General features: G+C 43.8%; 2 protein-coding genes across 2 annotated transcripts; one reads left to right on the plus strand and one right to left on the minus strand.

The window, feature by feature from the left end:
• Nucleotides 1-35: 35 nt before the first annotated feature.
• Nucleotides 36-6,503, minus strand: gxylt2 (glucoside xylosyltransferase 2). The gene is made up of 7 exons (XM_049733769.2): nt 6,055-6,503; nt 3,415-3,601; nt 2,744-2,875; nt 1,976-2,227; nt 1,699-1,822; nt 1,426-1,598; nt 36-1,020 (listed from the first exon to the last, which is right to left on the minus strand). The coding sequence occupies exons 1-7, from the start codon at nt 6,336-6,338 to the stop codon at nt 844-846; spliced, it is 1,329 nt and encodes a 442-aa protein (XP_049589726.1). The 5' UTR covers nt 6,339-6,503; the 3' UTR covers nt 36-843.
• Nucleotides 6,504-6,672: 169 nt separating this feature from the next.
• On the plus strand, nt 6,673-19,078 carry shq1 (SHQ1, H/ACA ribonucleoprotein assembly factor). Its single transcript, XM_049733767.2, has 12 exons — nt 6,673-6,820; nt 7,401-7,568; nt 7,656-7,720; nt 8,180-8,308; nt 8,406-8,566; nt 8,644-8,756; nt 8,837-8,934; nt 11,381-11,538; nt 11,964-12,017; nt 12,971-13,094; nt 14,544-14,664; nt 18,310-19,078. The coding sequence occupies exons 2-12, from the start codon at nt 7,426-7,428 to the stop codon at nt 18,869-18,871; spliced, it is 1,728 nt and encodes a 575-aa protein (XP_049589724.1). The 5' UTR covers nt 6,673-6,820; nt 7,401-7,425; the 3' UTR covers nt 18,872-19,078.
• The last annotated feature ends 2,285 nt before the right edge of the window (nt 19,079-21,363 follow it).

The raw sequence follows: 21,363 nt of genomic DNA on the forward strand, positions 1-21,363 counted from the left end.
CATTCATTGACATTCCAATAAATCATGCCACTGAGGCGCATTGCTTTGTTTTATTCAAAAACACATTTTGACTGTCCAAGCCTGATCAGGTTCCAGTTTGAATGATTAAATATACTGTCATCACAATGAAATGTAAGGTACAATACAACAAAGAAAACAAATTTCATCCCTTTCAAAGACAAATATCATAAGAGTTCATTTTGTTGAGAGTAAACACAACAGACAACATTCATATGACTGCTGCAGTTCTTTCAAACACTTTTGGTTATGATCCATTTGAACAGAGTGCCAAATGGACGAAATGTTACTCAGTCCTTCACTAAAACATAATATCCAAAGTGCATTTCAATATTCCACATGTAACATAAAACTCTACAGCTGCATTTGTGCTGTAGTTTAATACTCGGGTCAGGGCAGGGTCACCAACCACAGGGGTGCAAGCCCATTTTCGTACAACATTCACACTTTGCTAAATAACCCTCCAATTTCATAAGTGGACTTTCTTTTAGAGGATAGCTCTCTGTTAGCACATTCATGTTTGTTTTTTGTTTTTTTTGGTCAAGTTAATGACAAAAATAACATTGTACCCAACAATCAGGTGTAATTACTGAGATGAATTCATGAGGAAAAAAAATACATCCTTTGCATTTTGGTAGTGCACAATAATATAAATCAAAAGTTGTCCGACCACAACGTTGACATGAGGAGTGAACATAAGAAAATGGTCACAAGAAAAACATTCCTGCTCATAACCACAGTTCAGGAAATATCAGTTTTTCACAAAGTGGTCCAAGGCCCCGTGGTCGGTCACATTGACAGGAAGTCCATGGCACAGACAGTCAGTCAGTCGTGCGGCCTGATATGTCGAATCACATTCTCCTCAAACACTTTCTTCATGGTCTTTTCTATCTGCTTCAGGAAGACTTGTGGGATTCGACCACATAGCGTGTTGACCGTGTCTAAAAATTTGGCCTGGATGGGATAGAAGAGTGACTGGAACATGTTGTCGTCGAAGGGGAACTGCAACGAGATCAGCAAAATTCTTTCTTTTTGAATTCATTAATACCACCAACAATTATGTTATTTACAGATTCCATCAGCGTGACGGGATCGCTACTCTCGTGATGTGCTTGCCAGCAGGGTAGAAAGGCGCTCCAGGCAGTTTGAAATTGTAACATGTTGGATTTTACTGCGTGAGAAAAAAAATCAGCCTTGGCTAACAAATTAGAGTACAAAAAGTGAACACGCCTCTGATAAATTTCAATAAAACAAAACACTATTACAAGAGGAGTGTCGATGGACTGCAAATTAAGATTCAGTCCCAGTCTTGTGTGGTCTTACAGATTCTGTTTGTGTTATTCAGTCATGCTTATCCAATTTTGGGAGAGTTCCAACAGTAAAACGTAGATGCTCCAAGATACTTACATCACGTATTGCATCATAAACTACTTTGAAGGCCGGCTGCTTCTCATCATGATAGACTCCCCGGTTGCCATGGAGGATGGACACACCGTCCTCTTCAGCTCCTTTGCAGTTACTCCCGTACATACAGTGATCGGGCCTGTAGTTCCACTGGCAAGGGAAGATGAATAGACACTCTGGCAAAGACAAAAACAAAATGAAATCTGAAATTAAAATAAACTGTATATTGCAAAAAAAAAAGTGCTAATTATATATGTATCAGGTTTCTGACACTACCTGGATTGTAGTGAAATATAATGTTGAGGAGGTCCTGATCTCCCCATGTGATGTGGTTCTTGTATTTCTGATAAAGTGGGTGCAAAAGTTCCTCCCAGGATAGGCCAGTGGCGATCATGCCATTCTGAAATATCAACACAGTCTACTGACGCACAACTCCAGAAATACTTTTCACCACAAAACAAATCATCAAAGAAGTGGATTTGCATTCCGGCTCATTGAAGTCTGTGATGCTCGCGTGGTAATCGCAAAGCTTTCAGCAATATTTCGGCCTGACCTTGAACAATGTGCTGCGTATTCTTGTGAGATTCATCAGCATGACACCCGAGTTGACCCCTGAGATGCCGTAGAAAGGATGCCGTGCAAAGCGGCTGTACCAGCCGATCTTGGGGATCTCGTGCTCCGGAGCCATTGCTGCCAGCTGACTGCTGTTGAAGGACTTGAGCATCCTCCAGATATCATCCATGGGTCGCAGGAACAGCACATCGGTGTCCACGTATAGCAACGAGTCCACGTCCTTGAGGATGACCTTGAGGAGGAAATACAAGATCACAAAAGGCAAGCTGAGCGAGGCCTTGTTGCTAGCCTGGACGAGCCCAAAATGCACAAGAGCGTGCTAAAGCACATTCATCAAATTTATTTGTAAACAACTCATTCAAAAGCTCATCACATTTCTTGATTAGTCTTTCCCGATTAAGCGGAAAATGGTCTTACAGTATATTGACTCGTTTGTAGGAAGAGAAATACGTTTATGGATTTGGCCATCTTGCAATATATTCATTATGTCACGCCGTTGCTATTTCCATGAACACCAGCTGAAAAGGAAAATCAATACGGCGCGCAGCTTTCCACTTGATGAAATGACTCAGTCCAGCCCCATGAGACTGTTCATTTCACATAAAAACTCATCAATAAGCACACACTAAGTTATTAGAGTGATGAGCTTGGGGGGGAAAAAAAACATAAAACATCAAAGCAGCGTTTAGTTATGAGGATTTAAATCACATTATGCACAGCGTAATAAAAAAAAATGTTGCCGCCTTACAGGAAGAAAGAGTCTCTGAGCGGCGCACGGCTTGAAGAGCTTCTTCCATTCGTCGGCGTTCCCCACTGAGAAGGTGATTGGGTACAGGTTGTACTTGAACTTGGCGGTGATAAATCCAGGCCACTGGCGGAACTGCGAGAGATGCAACTTCTTCAACGTACACGTGGCTATTTTTCAGGTGACATCATCCAGTGTCCTAAAGAACTGGTTACCTTTGAATTTAAATGCCTGTTAGGACATTTTAAAAATTCTTTCCAACAAGCTGAAAACACAATTGTCCAAAATAATTGAAGCTTTGAGGTTTGATGAGGAAAAACTGGGTCAAAGCAGACGCTGATTAAATTTACGTCCCGAAACTTTTGTCACAATTAGCGTACGTCTCAGATCTTTTTTTTGGCTCCTCGCTAAAGGTGACATTGAAGTGATGCGCGTTGGTGGAGCACAGCAGGTTGTCAGGTGATAGATTACACCTAAGTGTAGCGATAAAAGACTTATGTGACAGCCTGAGAAGCTCTGAAAGCACGCTTCTAAACGTTCCGATCTTGATGTCATATATTACCCACCGGAGTGAACGTTAGGAAGGAAATGTTTTTTGTCAATTTTCTTTTTTGCCAAGTCAAAATCCAAGTGAATACATCTAAATAAGATCTAATTGGTTAACGGATTCCTACCATTTCTTTAAACTGCGGGATCAACGGGTCCTCAGCAAAAATATGAACCTTGATCTTCTTCAGGCTGAATAGGACAGCAGATTTGATGAGCGTCGAGGTCTCCTCGACACGATCTCCACATGCCACCATGGCCAAGTGCATGAATTCCTCTTTGCGAGGGCGCCTGGCCGTCGCACGTCCCGTTTTGCTAAAAATACACACATAAAGAGACATTGTAATGTTTTTTTTGTTTCTGTGTTTTTGTGCTATTTTGTTTTTGATAGTTTTTTCCCTACTGTGGTTCGTTGCCTTGGCATCATCCATCTCCTTTTGTTTTTCATGTGCAATGTGTGAAACTTTTCATGCTGCCTCCACATTTCAATCAAAACATTCGGTATAAAATATCTCCCACCACACTGCAAAAACATTTGCACGAATGCTGGGGGGGGCTAAAAAAAATCTCTGCTGTATTTTTTCCCTTTGTTTTTAATTAACCAAAATGATCATCCGGATGTTCTCAATACAACATTTGTTTCCTCGAAAGCATCATCAGCCGAAAATGAGTTGAAGAGAGAATGTTGGCAGGGCTTTGCCTCTGAGCACGTCACCATTCTGGCTACCTGAAGCACAATGTTGAAATGTAGTTTAGGATTAGTGTGAAGTTGGGAAATTTGTCACACCTTGAAGGATGATGATGATGATGCCTTGACAAGCATGAACAAAACACAATCCTACTCGCCAGCAAGATGATTTAAGTCCCAGTTTCTGTCAACGATTAGAAAAATATGTTGCACGAGGTCAGGCAAAAAAAAAATCACACACACACACTGGCAAGTAGGCACACACACACAAACCTTCTATTTTCTTCCAAGAGTCTCATTAACAAAGTACACATGACGGGTTTGTTTCATGACTTCGTTGCTAACATCTGGAAGTTGTCAAAAAGCTCAGCAGAGGAACAAAAGGAATGAATTCAATGCCTGCTGCTGAGTAAGTACAAAACTGGCGTTGGCTTCAAATCAGCACAATGGACAAAAAAAAACCCCGAAACCTTTTAAGATATTTTCAAAGTAAAACAATAACAATGAGGGTACTGCAATTCAGTTATGTACTGTGCCAGATTACGAGGTACATTTCAACTTACAGACTTCAGTCATCCCTCTGTGCAAAAACTGCTTAGAAACTGATCAGCCAAAACTCGAAACAACACTTTTTCGTCTAGCATTTCATAAACTGGGTGATTGTGTGATTGATGGCATGAGACGTGTAATGTATTGAGCCTGTCTGGGCAGATGGAGCTCCACATTGTATTTTTAGCCAGAGGAAGCCGTGCAATGTGTCGAGAGGAAATGATAGGACTTGCAAAAACAGGGATGTTTGTCGATTGAGCATATTGCCAGGAAACAGGCCTGCTCATTTTGAAAGATGAAAATGTAAATCGGTGTGAGAAACACTTGCAAGATTGGAGCAATAGACAACATCTTATGTGTATTCCTTCCTGTTTTAAAGTGTGACTAAAGAGTCACTGCAAATGCTTTGACTCAGTGCTCTGTATGTGTCTCCAACCACAGAAGTCCCGTGTTTATTTTTATTTTTTTAACGCCACCGAATGACACCCCCTCCACCTTATTTCCCTTATCAGCGCCGAGCACACATGGAAGAGTGTGGCTTCTGGGCGGACACAAAGGTCCTTTCTCAGTGAAAGGCCCTGATGGCTTTTATCTCAGCAGCAGTGTCTCCAACCTGCAGTCGGGCTTTGGAGGAGAATACATATTGCCTGGTGGCAAAGTAGGAGTCTGCAGGCTTTGAAGGAGCCTATAGCTGCTATAGGCTATACAGTATAGAATGAAACTGGTACAATTCAACGGCTCCACCCTTGAATTGCGCAAATCGACAAATTCTGAGCAGATGCAAGGTCATTTCCTGTATTTTCAACCGATCGAAGCTGACAACAAGGCACTGTCAGTTTTTCATATTTATCAATATGTTTATTACTGCAATGACAAAGCAACTACATTTTTATATACTGCTCTTGTATTAGATATCACCAGTGCAGGTATTACCTGTCTGTAAGTGTCTGTTGCATGTAAGTGTTTAGCATCTGTGGCTGATATCAGCAGATTCCACGAAAATATCGTACTCGCCCATGACTATTGTTCTCATCCATTCATTTGTTCATTTTTTTTGTAGAATTAAAAACAGACTCAATGTCAATCTTGACAATGCCAACTACACAAAAAAGCAGGTATGTCTAATTACAAAGTAATAACAATATGATAATAGTAATAATAATGATGATAATAGTAATAACAATAATAATAGATACATTAAACATATGTATTATGGGGATTTTGTCTCCCAGAGTCAATTTTAAATGTAAATGTCAAAAGGTGATCCGAGCAAGGCTTCGAGGTCATCGGCAACATCACCGTGCCCTCTGTGAAAATAAATAACCACCCCTCCACATATTAATCACGTATTCTACTACATTCGCGTCAGACATTTAATTACAACAGCGGGATTCTCAGTTACAGTAAACCAAGCCGACATTGGTTAGTATAAACTGTGTATGCGCTAGTGGGAACATTATCTTTGAAATTGGATGCGCCCACATGCAAACGTGGAAGGAAGGATCACTCGGAGAAAGAAAATGTGCTTCACCTCTTTGCTTTGACGTTTCCCCCTCGCTTAATCACTTTGTTAGCGTTTTTTCGTCCCTTGGGGAGATCTTCTGAGCGCACCCCGGGCACCGTGGGTGATCTCCTCACCAACTTTGAACCAACATCATGATCGCGCTTGACCGACGACGATAAAGAGTTCCTGCTCCCCTCCACCGCAACTTCTTTCTGTAACGGACCGTCCGCGACATTGCCTCCCCAAAAGTAGAAAAGTAGGACAACTCCGAAACACAGAGCGATCACAACTACTTTGCAGTGGATCCGCATGGCGAGAGCGACGTGTTCCGGGGGGAAGGAGCACGCAGGACTTTGCTCATGTTGTCTGCGGTGGAGGGAGAGTCGCCAGAGTTGACATTTTGTTGCGTATCCTCGGTTGGAATCCGATGCTGCTCATCATGACGATGATGGAGAGCGGAGAGGACGCTCTCTCAGCCCATTAAGTTACACGGCGGGGGCGTGGTCTGTCCATCTTTACCGTAAAAAAAGCAGTACTACCGCATCTATTTCAAAACGGGTCATTTTTTTTACACAGTGATTAAACTCTTGTCTTCCAAAGCCTATCTCAGGCCATCTGCCTTAGGGGCAATTGAGAGACGTGATTAAACCAAAACAAGAGTTGGTTAAAACAATCAAAGGATCAAAACAAATCGACGAGTGAATACGATATATTGATGACCGTATACATGGTTCATTACGGTAAAACATGGCAGCCTCTGCAAGGCTGCATGCGTGAAAGAGCTTTGTTTTTGGTGAGTGCAAACAGTCACACTTTTGCTGTTTAACTGTATTATATGCTAACGACAGTCCAGTAAAACGGATTTCTGCTCTATGAGTGAAAATCGATCATTGTTTGTAATCCGTGTTGTTACTCTGTTCGCCGAGTTTCTTCGCGTTGCTATCAACGTGGTCAGGATAAACAAAACTCCCATTGAAAAACTGTCAAGTCTGACGTGCCAAGCAGATAAATGGAGAATGATTTCATTTATGGACACCGTGCTGATTTAATAATCGTTTTCTTGGGTGTTTCTTTGAATTCGGTGTGCATGCGTTGATGTAAACCTCTGACATGTGTATTCACTATAATGTCGGTGTTAGGGGCGCAATTAGTGTAAAATTGCGGCGCAATTTTTGTTTAGAGTGATAAAAGTCTGTAATCTCAATGAATAAATAATTCAATTATGCACCGAATACAACCATGCAATGTACCTACAACTGAATTTGCAGGCGAAGGGTTGAGAAACGTCAAGATTGAAAATGGGGTGAACCACACAGGGGCGCACTACTGCTCTCCAGCCACTGTTGAAAGCGTTCTCGTCCTTTTTCCCTCAGGTGCTTATCACAAAAATATTCAACAATGATAACTCCTGCGTTTGACTTGAGTCAGGATCCTGAGTACCTTACCCTCTCAGTCCGCGTCCCCTACACCAGAACATCTGAGTTTGACCTCTACATCGATGGAACAGACATTAAATTCTATGCCAAACCGTACTTTCTGAGGTAAGTTTATCAATTATTATTAGAATGTCATGACCTTTTTCTGGAGTAAGAAATACAGGTCACACATCTGTATTATTTTATTTTTAGGTTAACACTTCCAGGAAGGGTAGTAGAAGATGGAAGAGAAAAGGCAACATTTGACATTGATAAAGGTTTGTAATAACACAACTGGGCGAAAGAGGGTTCCGTTTTAATGAGAATTACGTGCATGTTTTATTGGAGCATTTACAGAACCGAGGTGACAGGGCCACTGAATATTTGAATATATTGCATGACAATGACCATCGATGTCATGTTTTCGATATAGCGTAACGTGGGCACTTTGATCTGTTTCATCGAATCGGTTATAATGAAGTCGTCTTAATGGAGACATCTGTCTCGTTGATGCTGACACCGTCTGTCAGCATGGCCCTAGTTGACATGCTGCGTCAAAATAATCCTGTAACATCTGCTAATAAATCTCCAGTAATGAGTGCGCTTGTGCAGATGTATCACGAGGAACTGTTATTTTTATAACAATGGTTCCAAACCTGAAGTCGTACACATTATTATAAGGAAATTCAGATTCTCTGTCTTTTTATCACTAATAAAAGGCTTGACGTCCTTTTCAGGTCTCTTCACCGTGCAGATCCCTAAAGAAATAGCTGGAGAACACTTTGAAGGCCTCCAGATGCTGACAAGTCTCCTCGCCCCCAGAGGCTCCCGTTCGGCAAAGCCTCTGTTGGAGGACATCAGCCCAGGTAAGTTGCAGCAATGTGTCATCGGCAGTAAAAATAGAGTGGGCTGTGACTCATGTTGAAATCAGTGTTTGATTTTTTTTCTTTTTTTTTATTAAAGATTGCAGCGAAAGTGCGGGCCATGCCGAAGCAGAAGATGAGGAGGAGTTTGACTGGCAGGTTGAGCAGGAAGTTTATGTTGAGAGATCTGAAGAGGAGCTAAGTGGCCTGCAGAAATACGGCTTTGGTAATAAGAGGGCTGGAGTGTTTGCCAGATTACAGGTAAAAACAAATGAATAACCCCCCTTGTGCAGATCATTCGATCGAATTGATCTTAAATTAGTCGGTTGTTCTGACAGGAAGAACTGAGTGATGTGATAGATGTTAAAAACCCAGACAGTACAACAAAAGCTGAGAGGAGGCAAGCGAGGCTGGTGGCGGAGGCTTCGGCCTTTTCCCCTGATCACTACCTGTAAGTCCAGCCACAACCAAACCTCCATTTCTTTCTTTTTACGTCTTGACATTCCGCTGAAGTATTTGGTGGTGTTGCAGAGCTGATTTGTTTGAAGACGACGAGATAAAGAGACTGTTGAAATTCAGACCATGGTGGACAAACCTTTGTTCCTCACCCGAGCAGGAAGAAGAGCTTGGTATGTTTAAATATAATCTATATTCTGTAAAAAAAAAAAAAATGTGATTTCTACTTTTGTGTGATCTAAAATGTGCCTTTAATATGGCCTAGTGTGTTGAAAGCAAATCATCCGTGAGTTCTGAAGGCTTCTAGAAGGTGGCATAAATTAAATTAGCAGATAAGTAAGAAAGCATGGCCGCATTGTTGTCAATTCTCTTTCAGCCCAATGAACGACCTTCATTCTTTGTACTACCCAAATGGATTTCACTAGCGGGGGTTTTCTTCACTTCAACAGAGCGCTATTTCAAATCCCCAGAGGACACATCGGTCTTCTTCCGGTCCACCTCAAGAGGAGGGTTAAAGCTTGTGGGTTATGAAGCCGCAGCGCCTAAAATGCCCCGGGGGCACTTCAGTGGCAATGACACTTGCCTTTTATGAGAGCTTGAACTTGGACCTCACTCAATCACCGCTTCACCCTTTAAGAAATGCCTCTCTGCCATTTTTTTATGTGACGAACATCCCGCTTCCTTCCAAAGTTCCAAGTGGCTTTTATGATCACTTGCCATCCATCTAAAAAATCAATTGCTCATTAACTACGACAGATATGAGCTCTTTGATAGCAGGAGCGTCCCGACTTAATTTCTTTCTAGGCCTCAGCCATAGCCAAGAGCCTTTTTTAATTGTGCTATCCAGCTCATCTCGCAGTCTGCTAATACCAGCACGATTTAAGGAGGCGCATGGCTCACAGTTACAGCTTAGATGGAGCGCGTGGCCGCTGCAAGCTCCCGAGCGGATTTAGATTAAAGCGATAACGTTGTCACAGGAGCTCGCGCTTTTAGCTGCGTCACAGCAACCTCGTCCACGCTAAGCGAACGCGACCAAATATGTGCACCGTGCTTCTTGGTCCAGACGAGTATGAGTCAACACAGCCAAAAAAATTTGTAACCCCTTGGCCACATTTTAAGACAACATCTCAGATCAGGTGGAAATATGAGCCACAATGACATCAGCCTGAATTTAAGAGCTCGTTGTCAGATTTTGACTTTTGACTCTTGAGGTCCCTTTTTTACATCTGCACCAGGCCTCTTTCTCTGCTGCCGTGGCTTGATGTATATGCCACCTGACAGATGGGTGCGGACACAAGTGCTAATGAAGTAGAAAGTGGAGCCTTTGTGCTGCACGGGCGGTGCAGCGACAGGCCCCAGCTGTCCACCGGAGGCCCGTCCGTATTCAGACGCCGCCGCTGCAGCCTAAATGGACCTGACAGCCTGCCTGGCCTCTCGCTGCCCACTCAAGCTGGATTTAGATGCCACTTGGAAAACGCTGACCTTTGACCACATTTAGGCTGACCACTCATTTTAAGATTTCAAGTATGTACACTTGTAGACCTGACACAAGGTCATATGTTGACCCTGATTCATCAAATCTGAGGAAGGATCATCTGTACCTTGCCAAATGTGTCTGGCTGGGTTCCTACTGAAGAGCTATCCCATTTGTTTTGCTCACCGCGCATTTGAATGTTTTTGGTGCTTCCAATTTTCATCCCTAATATTTACCCGAAGTTATTAGGCCATCTGGACCTGCGGCGAGCGCCGAAGAGACAGGCTGCCTGTCCAACTGGAGGCATTAGCTGGAAAATTAATTTCCCGTCAGCCTTATATGCTGTGAGTTAATGCCCATTAGAATTAATGTGCTCCATATCAGAGACAAATAACCATGCATGAACGCAATTAGGAAAGTAAATCCATCCGGATTGCTCTTCTTTCCAGCGTTTGCTCTAATGGTTCTCACAATTTTATATGATTAAACTCTTAATCATTGACAATAGCAATATAAACATAAAGAAATTAATTCACTTTTTTTAGACCCAAGTTTAAGTCTCGATTGGCTTATGCAATACAATTTTAATGACTAAATAATCATGTCATTGACAATAGCAAATTAAACAAAAATGAATGCATTTTTTTACACCCAGATTTAAAACTCAATTTGCTTATACAATACGATTTTAATTAATAAATCATAATGTTCTTTTCATTTTTTTATTTGTTTTTAATTGTAAATTGAATTCTACAGGTTATAGAAAACAATAAACAAAAAAAAAGTAGATAAAACAATCATTTGATCCCCTGCTGAATTAGAAAATGCTCATACTTTTTTATTTTCGCAACACCCATCGCCCGAACAGTACAAACACATGTGCTTGTCGGTTCTTCGACACACAAAGGATGGAGTCAGGTAGCGTCTGCAGGGAGCCAATGTAATGCAGCAGGAATCTCCTTCCCAGCAGAGCTGAGCCCCCACTGCAGCCAGACAGGAAGTGCTGAGTGTGCATGTAATGTACACGGATGGGGAAAGTAAAATTGACATCTTTTTGTTCGTTTTTAAACTCTCTCTAGGACTGCATCATATTCTCATGACCTTTATTTTAATCTTAACACCTGGTCCGTATTATTCTCGTGCAGTTACACCGTTCAGCGACGAGGAGAAAGAGCAGTTGAGAAAATTCAACAACCAGTCGTACCTGCTGGACAAGACTTCACGTTACCAAGCGTGGCTCAGCCTGGTGGACGTGATTCTGGCTTACTGCTACGAAGTGCGCTCCACCGAGGGAGAGCACAACGTAAGTGGCTGCGTGAATGTGTGAAGAGACGTCTCCTCCTGAGCAGCACTTAGCCTCAGAGGACAGAGTGTTCTTTCCTCAAATACTTAAGACCACTTTTCCGTTTCATCGGTGACCTTAAGAGATTAGTGGCGTATATGAGAGCTGAGTAAAGGTCTCTTTTTTTTTTTTTTGTCACATCTTTGAGGTGAGCGCACAGAGGCAAGAAGAGCAAGGTGTCTCCCATTGCAGAAGAACATTGGCACGATTCAACCCCAAAAATATACATGAAAAACGTTGAACCCAAATTATATCCAATTTGAAGAATTTGTCTATTTATATGTTTATATTTTGTGAATTTTAGCACACGTTGCATTTTTGCGTATCACTAAATTAATAGAATACTTGACCATTTTTTAAAATTCTTTTCTGTCCTATTATGCAAGGTGGAGTCACCATGGACAATCCGAAAACTCAGTGGGACTCTGTGTTGGCTGGAGGTACGTCTTGCTCCAAAAATAATAAATGCAATAACTACTATTTTTCTGTTTTTGTTGGATTGAGACATCTCAAGCTTCAACAAAAAAGATTGTTATTTCTTTACAGTTCGATGGATTTGAGCTGTTACTTTTCCAAGATTCCAAACAGTTCCGATTCGGCGTTCCTTTTTCAATGGCCAATTTGAGTCGCAATTCCAGTCACCACCAATTGGTGCACATGTAACACGATCCTGACGGTGTAGGTCGTGCCCAACCAATCAGGGGAGAGTAATATTCATGAGTACACCGGAAAAAAAAAATATTTTGAAGAATGAGCGTAAAATACACGGGTGTGTGGATCTGTCCGTCTTCTTCCTCTGTAGCGGCATCCGGGTAAACAACAGCCTCCCCACGGGCTCCTCATCACTCCGTCACATTCTTCTCTGCCAAGCCCCCCTTGCAATGTATGCACTCGTCGCATCCCTTTTCTTCTTCTCCCCATCTACTCCACGGTGCTCGTCCTCAGTGGACTGCCGGTGTGACTCGAGCGTGATGCACACCTTCTCCGCACTCCTGCTAGAGGGAGAGAACGATCCCCGATGAGTCGACAGTGCTCTCTTAATAGGCCTCAATGAAGGAGAATAATACAAGAGATAAAATCTCCCGGCGCCGCAACGTGAGTGCCGATGCAGTGTTTAAAGACAAGCAGCAATTAAGAGGCTAACCGAGCAGCAGTGGGAGTTTGAAGCACCTATTTTGTCAGCTCAATAAATGGAAGGGGATTGTTAAAAGTAATTAGCACACCACTGACTGTGAGGAACACCAATAGGAGCCTGTGTAAAAGAGAAGCGGGGTGGGGGGGGGTTAGCCCTGTGGCCAAAATGTCTGGGTGAACCCGTGTTTACTGCCTTTTGCATCTTGATGTGATTTTGTGCTGGGTAATTTTTGTGAGTGTCGTGCCCTCTGTCCCTCAGACGTACAGCTCTCTGCAGGAGGTCCTGGTGTCGTTCGGAAGGAGGGTTTTGTGCTATCCGCTCTATCGACACTTTGCCATGGCGGCGGCTGCTGTTTCTGACGCGGCTAAAGTGTTACGCTCAGGTGAGTTTTTCTTACCGTCAATGATTTGATTTGCTGTCAATGACAGCAAATGAAATGCCTTTAAACCCTAGAGTCACGTTTGTGCGCCTCATTAGGTCCAAGTGGAAGTTGATCAGGAGAGAAAGAGCAGCTGCTCCCACTTTTCACCTCGCTTTACCTTGTTAGCACCCTCAAAGCATGTTGCGCATACTCAATGTAGAAATTGCGCGACTATCTGAAACCTCTGCCACAAGCCCGGACGATATTTCGCCTCCGTTTTGTAAGATAATCAAGACAAGGTCACCCAAAATGATCACGAGCCAAATGGGCTTGTCATTTTTACAACCGGCGATGGGATAATAACATGATTTGTTACACACACTTATTGGATTTCATAACAGTTCTGCCCTGAAATACATAATATTTCTATTTATTTAATCTTCTTATTAAATTACCATGTTGGATATGCCATTCACCTGCTCCTCCGAGCAATTACTCCTCGAAATGTCAACAAACAGCTTTCCTCATGAAAAAGGAAATGGAATCTTGGAGGCAAGCGTGTGTTTTTGCTTCACACGATCCAAGTCTTGACATTGAGGGCAGAGTTCCCTGCATATGATCCCGCGCTTAAACGAGAACCAAATGTTTGTGCAAAGGTTTTGCACACTGCCAGAGTGTTGTGCTTATTTGGCTTGGCTCGGAATGTCTCAGACAATGCGGCCTGGCATTGCAAAGGTAGAGAATGTCATTTTCTTCTTCCCTCAGTCGATTGTTGGTTCTATCAAAAGGCTGCAAAAATCTTTGGTGGTTTAATTTACGGATTGAAGCAAATCATCTGTTAGAATCGTAAATATCCCTACATATTTGACATTTTGCCGCTATTTATATCGGTTCAAAGACAAATTAGTCCTGAACTGCGGAATCCCTCCAGGATGATTCTAGAAATAAAACGTTGTCATGAAAGGAAATGAAAAACAATTGACATGCTTGCGCTCTTCTTGTATTTAAAACTTTCTTGACGATTGACCTACTTCGAGGAAGACCTGATGTAAACGTTCATCAGCAGTGAGTTTGTCGAGACATTTGCAAAATGTAATATAGAAGCCGCGGAGATCTTCAAACAACTTTTTTGTTGTTTGAAATCCAACATGTTTTCGACAGAAATTCTTGCCCTAGCTCCAATTAAACTGACAGAACCCAAAATAGAACAGTCCTGCTTTTTTCTTTCCCCGGATCTCTTTTTTTTTTTTTTTTTTTCCGAATTGTTGACCAGACACCTTCTCTAACAGTCTGGATTAAATTACTCACTTGTCTTAATAGGATTTTGCTCTGTCGTCACACCCTTGTCTTTGATGCATAAGTGCGGGCTACAAGCCCACGGATGCATCTCGTGTCTGTCGGCAGCCGGGGGTGCCTTGTAAGGAATACAAATGTTTTCATTTGCATGCCGTGTTGTGTTCCCGTGTCTAGGGAAGGCCTGCATCCTCAAATGCCTGCTTGATATTCACAAAGTCTTCAGACAGAACGACCCAGCTTACATCCTCAACGATCTCTACATCACCGACTACTGTATCTGGATCCAGAAGATCAAGTAAGTCCACCGACACCTTGTCATAAAGTACACGTGCAAGGACGGGCACCTATGCGACCTCCATCTTCGAATAATTAGCTTGATAGCTCGGGGAAGCGCCACTCGGTCCGTGTGGTGCGTTAACAATCTTGAGGAGAGGATTAGCGGTGTCATTTGTCAGAGTTGGAATTGCCGAGCCAGTCAAAGATGCAAAAAGTTGTATCGGTGAGATTCCGGACGATTGCATAAAGTGATTAAGCCTTGTTCATAAACCAGTTCACAGCAAAAAAAAAAATGCAAAATCGACACTTTTGTTCTCGATAATTCTTCCATCCTGACACTTGGTCCACGATGCAATGGTGAACCTGCGAGCCCATGACTCGAAAATGAACTGTTTCACTTTTGGCTCGAGTTAAGCAAACTTGGTGTGCTTGTCTGGAAAAAGCCCAGTTGAAAAATGTGCGCCTGATGTTGTAGGCTCACTGCCCAGATGCTGGCTTTATAAACGCTCTGGAGGGATTTAGCACCCCCCCCCCCCCCCCCATTCCTCGTGTTTTCCTTTTGCATTTTTCGCAGAGAAATTTTGGAATTTACTGTGAAGCAGCTGAAGTTCGTGCGTCGAGATGGATTGTCGAAAGCTCCGTTCATCGGCCGCGGCATATCTTTCTTCCCCGAGATCGAAGCGCAGAGAATAGATATACTGTAGCGAGACTTTTTGTCTTCCTCTGGCAGCTCACTTAAAATAAGTGATCTGTCTCTGAGGCTTGGGGGCACACGGGAAAGATTTCAGCTCTCTGCTTCTCCTTCTCTGCTTGTTTATATTTAAAAAAAAAAAAAAAAGAATGTCAGTTTGACCTTACAAGTTGAGTCTCACGACTGGTCATCAAGCAGTTGTCCACATTGATAGACTTGGTCGAGTCTTGTAGCCCCAGGTTTCGAATTTTAATTTTGCAATTTAGGATTAGCGTTTTCTAAGCGTGGCTTGCGTGAGCCGACAGGTGTCTAACAGTGAATCGAACGAACACTTGAGTCTCGCCTCCCATTTGCAACCCTTTTGTGTAACTTGACAGCATTGTTTTCGCCCGTCTCCGCACGATATTCCCTCATGCAGGATTTGTCATGTAAGTAAGTCATCTTTGGGAGCTAAGCGGGTAAAATGAGATTACATCACACCCTCGGCGCCTTCCATGCCCGCATCTCGTCGGAGCTCGCAGATGAGGCGAGACACGATCAGTCTCAAATGATGGCGCACGGCGATTAATGCTTGTTTGTCGGCCTCGGGGGCTTGATTTATTTCATCTCCGTGTCGTCCCACGTGCATTTCTTCCCATAAAGTCCCCCTGACTGCAGAGACATCGCTTTCAGATTTACAACCTCATAAAGGTTTCAGTGTGATTTAAGCCAAAGGGCAGGCACTTCTTTTTACTCTCGCACGCTCACAGTCAAAACAAAGGCGACTGAGATTTGAATGCAGCAAGGCCACGGGAGCAGAGGATCAGTCTGATGCGAACTTGTGTCTGTTCAGGAAAGCCAAAACGAGTCTTGTTTTATGATGAGAGATGTTGTGCATTGTTCCAGCAGAAAATACGGAGCCAAAGTGTGAAGTGAGCACTCCCCAAAGCAAAAGCGGTCCGTGTGGAAACAGCAAAGGACGTTTTACAGAGCTGGCACCTCAATTTCTTCTGGCTTATGATGATGTGATGAAGAATTCCCCCAAACTGGGCAAATCTGTAAAAAAAAAAAAAAACATCCAGCATTGGCTGAGTGTCCGCTTGCTACATTGGCAAATGATAAGGCAGACCGTCAACAGTTTTGGATGACTTCAGAGGGGATGAGATGAGTTCTCAGAGGGCTTTTGTGAACTCTATAAATGAATAACGCTGCGTGTTGATCTCATGTTTGCCTCGGCACCAGAGGAGAGCCGACAAGCCCAGTGGGTTAGAACAAAGACGCGGGATTTCCAAGCTAACACGGACAAGTAGCACAGATTTCTTCCCTGCGTGAGGCCACTTCAGCTCTTTGTCTTGAGCAAGACCGTCTTATGTTTCAGTGTTCAGTCACACAGGAGCGATGGATCGTATCTCCAACTTGGTTGCTTTGATTTCACCCACTTACTTTATTCTTGTGATTCTGTTGTCTTGGTGGTGGTGCGTATTTGTTGTTTTGGCTGAGATGCAAATGTTGTGACAGGGGTCGTTTGGAATTTTTCAAAAATATGTTATTTATATGTTTGTTTGTTTGGTTGGTTATTTATTTATTCGTTTATTTATTTATGATGGTATAATTTATTTTGGTTATTCTGTTTTCAGCGTTGGATGACTTGTCCTTGGCATTTCTATCTGGACGTGTCTCATTGATCCACCTTGAAGGCACATTTTATGTGAAAAGAGTGCTGGCGGACATGCTGGATAAGGTTCTCTTTTAAACAAGGATGAAAGAACCATCCGACTGTAATTGAACTCGAATACACAGAATCTGAAGTCTTTCTCTCCTCCCGTTTTCATTTAAGCACTTTGGCAGATGGAGGCGTCTTTGTCTTAGCCAAAGTTTTCCAAGCTGGAAAGAGCCAGCCAGCCAGCCCTTCTCAGTTTAATGAAGGCTAGCCACAACAGCGGCGTAGTAATGACCGGTTTGTGTACAACGTTATCCCTCCCCCTCCTGGACCCAGCCTTTGTATTCACCACAGGCCAAGCTTCTCCTACCACAGAGCAAGGGAGGGGAGGGAAAACAAGCCGGCCTCTCCAATGCTAACTCAATAATGACTTCCCACGGGGGGGGAAGAGAATACAGGGCCGGCTTTTGAAGTGGCTGTTCGGCAGGAGCCTCACCCGCCTCCATCGCACTGTTGGAGACGAGCCCCGTTCAAGTCCATCTTCATCATCTTCTCATAGTCATCAGTTCGAGGAGAGTTGGAACTCACTTCCTTGAATTTGTAAAAATGAACCTGATGAATCTGACGTGTTCATGAACGACTGCGGAACGTATGCAGATTTTCCGGTGCGGTCCAATTTGCTGGCGACATGCTCCAGCAAATCACTTTCAAATTGACTCTTCGACAATGACGAATCCAATTTGAAGTCAGGGGTCTGTGAAAGCTCGTCCACACTACATTCATTTGAGCATGCTTTTATGCACCAGCTCACTTCTGAGATCTTTTTACATTATCTCTACTGAGGTGCAAATGTATGCACAGCCTAAGTTGTCCCCACAAAAAAAAAAAAAATTCTTTACGCATCAGAGATTGCTGCTAGGACTGCATCGTAAAGAGGAACGGTTGTGGGGAACAGGAGCTGAGTGTGAAAATGAGAACGACAACAAAGGGAAATACTCCGTCCCAACTCACACACACACTGACAGAGCCCAAATCCGTTCCTTCAACCTGAACAGACGCCGTCTGGGTCTCAGTGACCCAGAGAGGTCAGCTCGTAATCGCCATGGCGAAGGAGGTAGCACGTATGGCTCAAAATGCAGTTCTGAAAGTTTGTCCCTGAATGTAAGGCCAACTACTCCAGTGGGTTCATTTAACGGTGAGGAGGGATTAGCAACAGTGACTTTGCCAAAGATGCGGGCAGCCACTATTTGTGGAGCTCTGCGCTTGTTGTCACACCGAAGGACCCGACTCGGGAATTCAACTGAGTAATCAAGTGTGTAAATCTAATCTTGTAGGTCAAAGAAGTTGTCAGCCTTGGCCACTGCGCTGCAAAAAATCTCCCTACAGAAAAAAGATTTGGATTTGGACATTGAGGAACTAGAAGAGGCAGCCGCGATGGTTGCTGAAGAAGACGAAGAGAGCAGCAGCGCTTCCGACGACAGCAGCACTTCGGAAGAAGATGATGAGTGTGAAGCAGAAGAGCGAGCTTGCGCTAAATCCCGAGGAGGGGGAGGAGAGTCTTCTAAGGACGGCCCTCTTCAGCCTCAACGCGACTCCTCCGTCTGCACGTCCGTCCCACAGGAGGGAGCAGCCACAGCGCTGTCAACGGAGAGCAGCGTCCACATCCTCCCTCAAGCTCCAGAAGGCGTCCAACCGCTCATCCAGGAGCTCGGCGAGCTCCGTATCGCTCAAGAATCGCACGGCGGTCCTGAAGCGGAAAGAAAGCCCTCGCAGCAGAGCATCGCCTCATCAGGAGGAAGCAGCGGTGCTATTTTGTTGGAGTGCAATCCTGGCAGAAACCCCTTCCTCGTCATTCCAGAACGGGAAGATCCTCATTCGCCGGACTTCATCTCATGATGGGGACTATTTTGTAAATATAGCTTTCATGTAAGTCTTTTCAAGAAATGTGATTGGCTCACTGAACTGATATTTTCTCACCTGTTACCGTTGCGTTTATGTGATGACGCTTTTTTTTATTATTTGATAGTTTTTTGTTCTTTTCCTCTTGATACATTTTGCTTGTATGCAAAACTTATAATAAATGGTTATTAAAATACACCGGAATCATTTGCACGTTTTGTTTTTAATTATAATGAGTAGCCAGAAGAAAATTGACCCTCGGGTTGTGTTAAGAATGAGGAAAAAACGACGCAATAAAAAAAATGTTTTCTTTATTCTGAAAATCATTCCAATCCTTTTTCAAATCTACTCAGACACTTTTTCGGTAACTGTCAGCGCAAGCTTGAAAGTAGCTAATAACTCTCCCTCCGCTTCCAAAAGATGGACTGAAGTGGAGAAGCGTGTCGGTACTAAGCATGAACCAGTGATTGATTCATCCGGCATGAATGCGGGAGCTCTGTCGACACCGCTCAATATCATCGGGCCTCGTAGCGGGCGAGAGAAAACAAACATGGAAGCACATGTCAGCGAGATAGATGGGGGCTGCTGAATGGGAGCTGTTTGTTTGAGAGATAAGAGCACCCCAGGGCCCGAGCTAGCTGCGAGATATAGAGCCGCCGAGACAAACTGACACCAGCGGTGCAGCAACCGCAAGCCTGATGCATTCGTTCGTGCAATACTGCACCAGCTGAAAATACGAGAGGGTGGCGAGCTCAGATTGTAATCCAAACGTGAGCCGCTTTGGATAGAAAAATATCGACTTTGATCCCTGGTGAATGAGGGCAACCCTCCGGTGATGATTTGTTCCTTAGAATGATTTTCTGTGAAGCGTTGAGTGACCCAGATGGATGGTGTTGTTTTTGGGGGACCTCCCAAGTTGCAACGTTCCCCTCGCGACACCTGCTGTGACTCAGATGAGTTATGAAGTGAAAGTCGGGCCATTTAAAGCCCCCCCCTTCATTCAGGGGTAGGGGTGGAGGGAGGGGTTTGCCCTCTCCCCACGAGGGCTTCACATTGATTAAATGACAGCGGGCAACGTTGCCATTTTTCGTTTTTCAAGCGACCTGACAATGCAATCTGCAGCCAAGTTTCACATTTCATTCGGCTTCCCGGGCATTTAATAGCCATCACTGTCGGATATTTCTCCCAGCAAAATGGAGCTTATTTTATTTTTACTTTCCTTTTTTTTTTTTGGTGCTCCTCGCTTCCTTCCGCAATCAAAATCATGCAAGCAATGTTAACTGAAGACTCAACTTACCTGTCAGCGCAATGAAGAAATGGACGGACTATATTAAGCAAATTTTTCGACCACTCTATCCATCCAGCCGTTCATCCATTTTCTGACCCCACGGAGGTCGCGGGCGTGCTGGAGCCTATCTCAGCAGTCATCGGGCACCCAGCCAATCACAGGGCACACAGACGAACAAACTTCTGCACTTGGAGGAAACCGGAGTACCCGGAGAAAACCCATGCAGGCACGGGGAGAACATGCAAACTCCATACAGGGGGGACCGGAAGTGGATTCGAACCTCGACCTTCTGAACTGTGAGGCAGACCAGTATACCACCTTCGACCACTCAAGTATTTTTTTTTAAATATCAACTAAAAACAGTTTTCGAGCAACTTTTGTGGCTTCATTGAAGACTTTGAGACTGGAATTCTAAATCAAATGACTCTGCATCGCTGTTATTTACCACCCGCAGAGGATATATAAACCACAAGGTTGTCTTTTGAATGTTTGACATTGGTTGTATTTTTCTTTTAACAGGGAAAATAAGACAAAAAAGCTCAGTTGTTGCATGTCCCGTGACGAACATGCAACAAAGATCAGGAGTTACTATTCCGAACCTCGCAAGGATGACTCGGGTAAGGATAAATGAACAACCCAACTGTGTGACTTACATTTTCCGGCCTTGACCTGTTGTGTAAATAGGCCCTTTTTGTTTAGCATTCTCTACAACTGCTCCCTTCTTGGAGGAGGGAAGCAAGGACAGTGTGGTCACCCCCCCCTCTCTCTCTCTCCCTGCCCCCCCCTCCCCACTCTGCCTCCGCCACGTCGCCTCAAGTTGATTGTAATAGAAAACTCAATCTCCTCTCTGGCTCCTGAGAGGCAAAGTGAATCTGGTGCTTGAAAAGATTAATAACCCTCCAGAAGAAATGAATCAGGTGCTCTTCAGAGCCTGTCTGCTGGGATGGCTGTGCAAATAGTGTTTTTTTTTATGCAGGCTTTTTCTCACGGAAATTTTCCCATCAGTATGGGGTTGGCCACCAGGTAGCTCCGCCCCTCCACTGAGGAAAACCAATCCCAACACGGCCATGTGTGGCCTCTCCATGACGCTTAAGTAGCTCTGCCTGGCTGATTGACTCTAATTTGTGTGAGCCAATCAGTGCCAAGCTGTCAGCGGACACGTGTTATCAGACAGCTCGATGTTGCAAATCGCTTCCGCCCG

The sequence above is a fragment of the Syngnathus scovelli genome, chromosome 11, assembly GCF_024217435.2.
Source record: "Syngnathus scovelli strain Florida chromosome 11, RoL_Ssco_1.2, whole genome shotgun sequence".
Lineage (NCBI taxonomy): Eukaryota > Metazoa > Chordata > Actinopteri > Syngnathiformes > Syngnathidae > Syngnathus > Syngnathus scovelli.

Bases quoted from the DNA above. Each gene is read 5' to 3' on its own strand.
- gxylt2 (XM_049733769.2), bottom strand. From the start codon at position 6,338: ATGCGGATCCACTGCAAAGTAGTTGTGATCGCTCTGTGTTTCGGAGTT. The intron at 2,876-3,414 runs GTAGGAATCCGT...CATCTCTCGCAG, and splicing joins TCCCGCAGTTTAAAGAAATG to TTCCGCCAGTGGCCTGGATT. The intron at 2,228-2,743 runs GTAAGGCGGCAA...TTCCTCCTCAAG, and splicing joins CTCAGAGACTCTTTCTTCCT to GTCATCCTCAAGGACGTGGA.
- shq1 (XM_049733767.2), top strand. From the start codon at position 7,426: ATGATAACTCCTGCGTTTGACTTGAGTCAGGATCCTGAGTACCTTACC. The intron at 8,309-8,405 runs GTAAGTTGCAGC...TTTTTATTAAAG, and splicing joins GTTGGAGGACATCAGCCCAG to ATTGCAGCGAAAGTGCGGGC. The intron at 11,539-11,963 runs GTAAGTGGCTGC...CTATTATGCAAG, and splicing joins CCACCGAGGGAGAGCACAAC to GTGGAGTCACCATGGACAAT.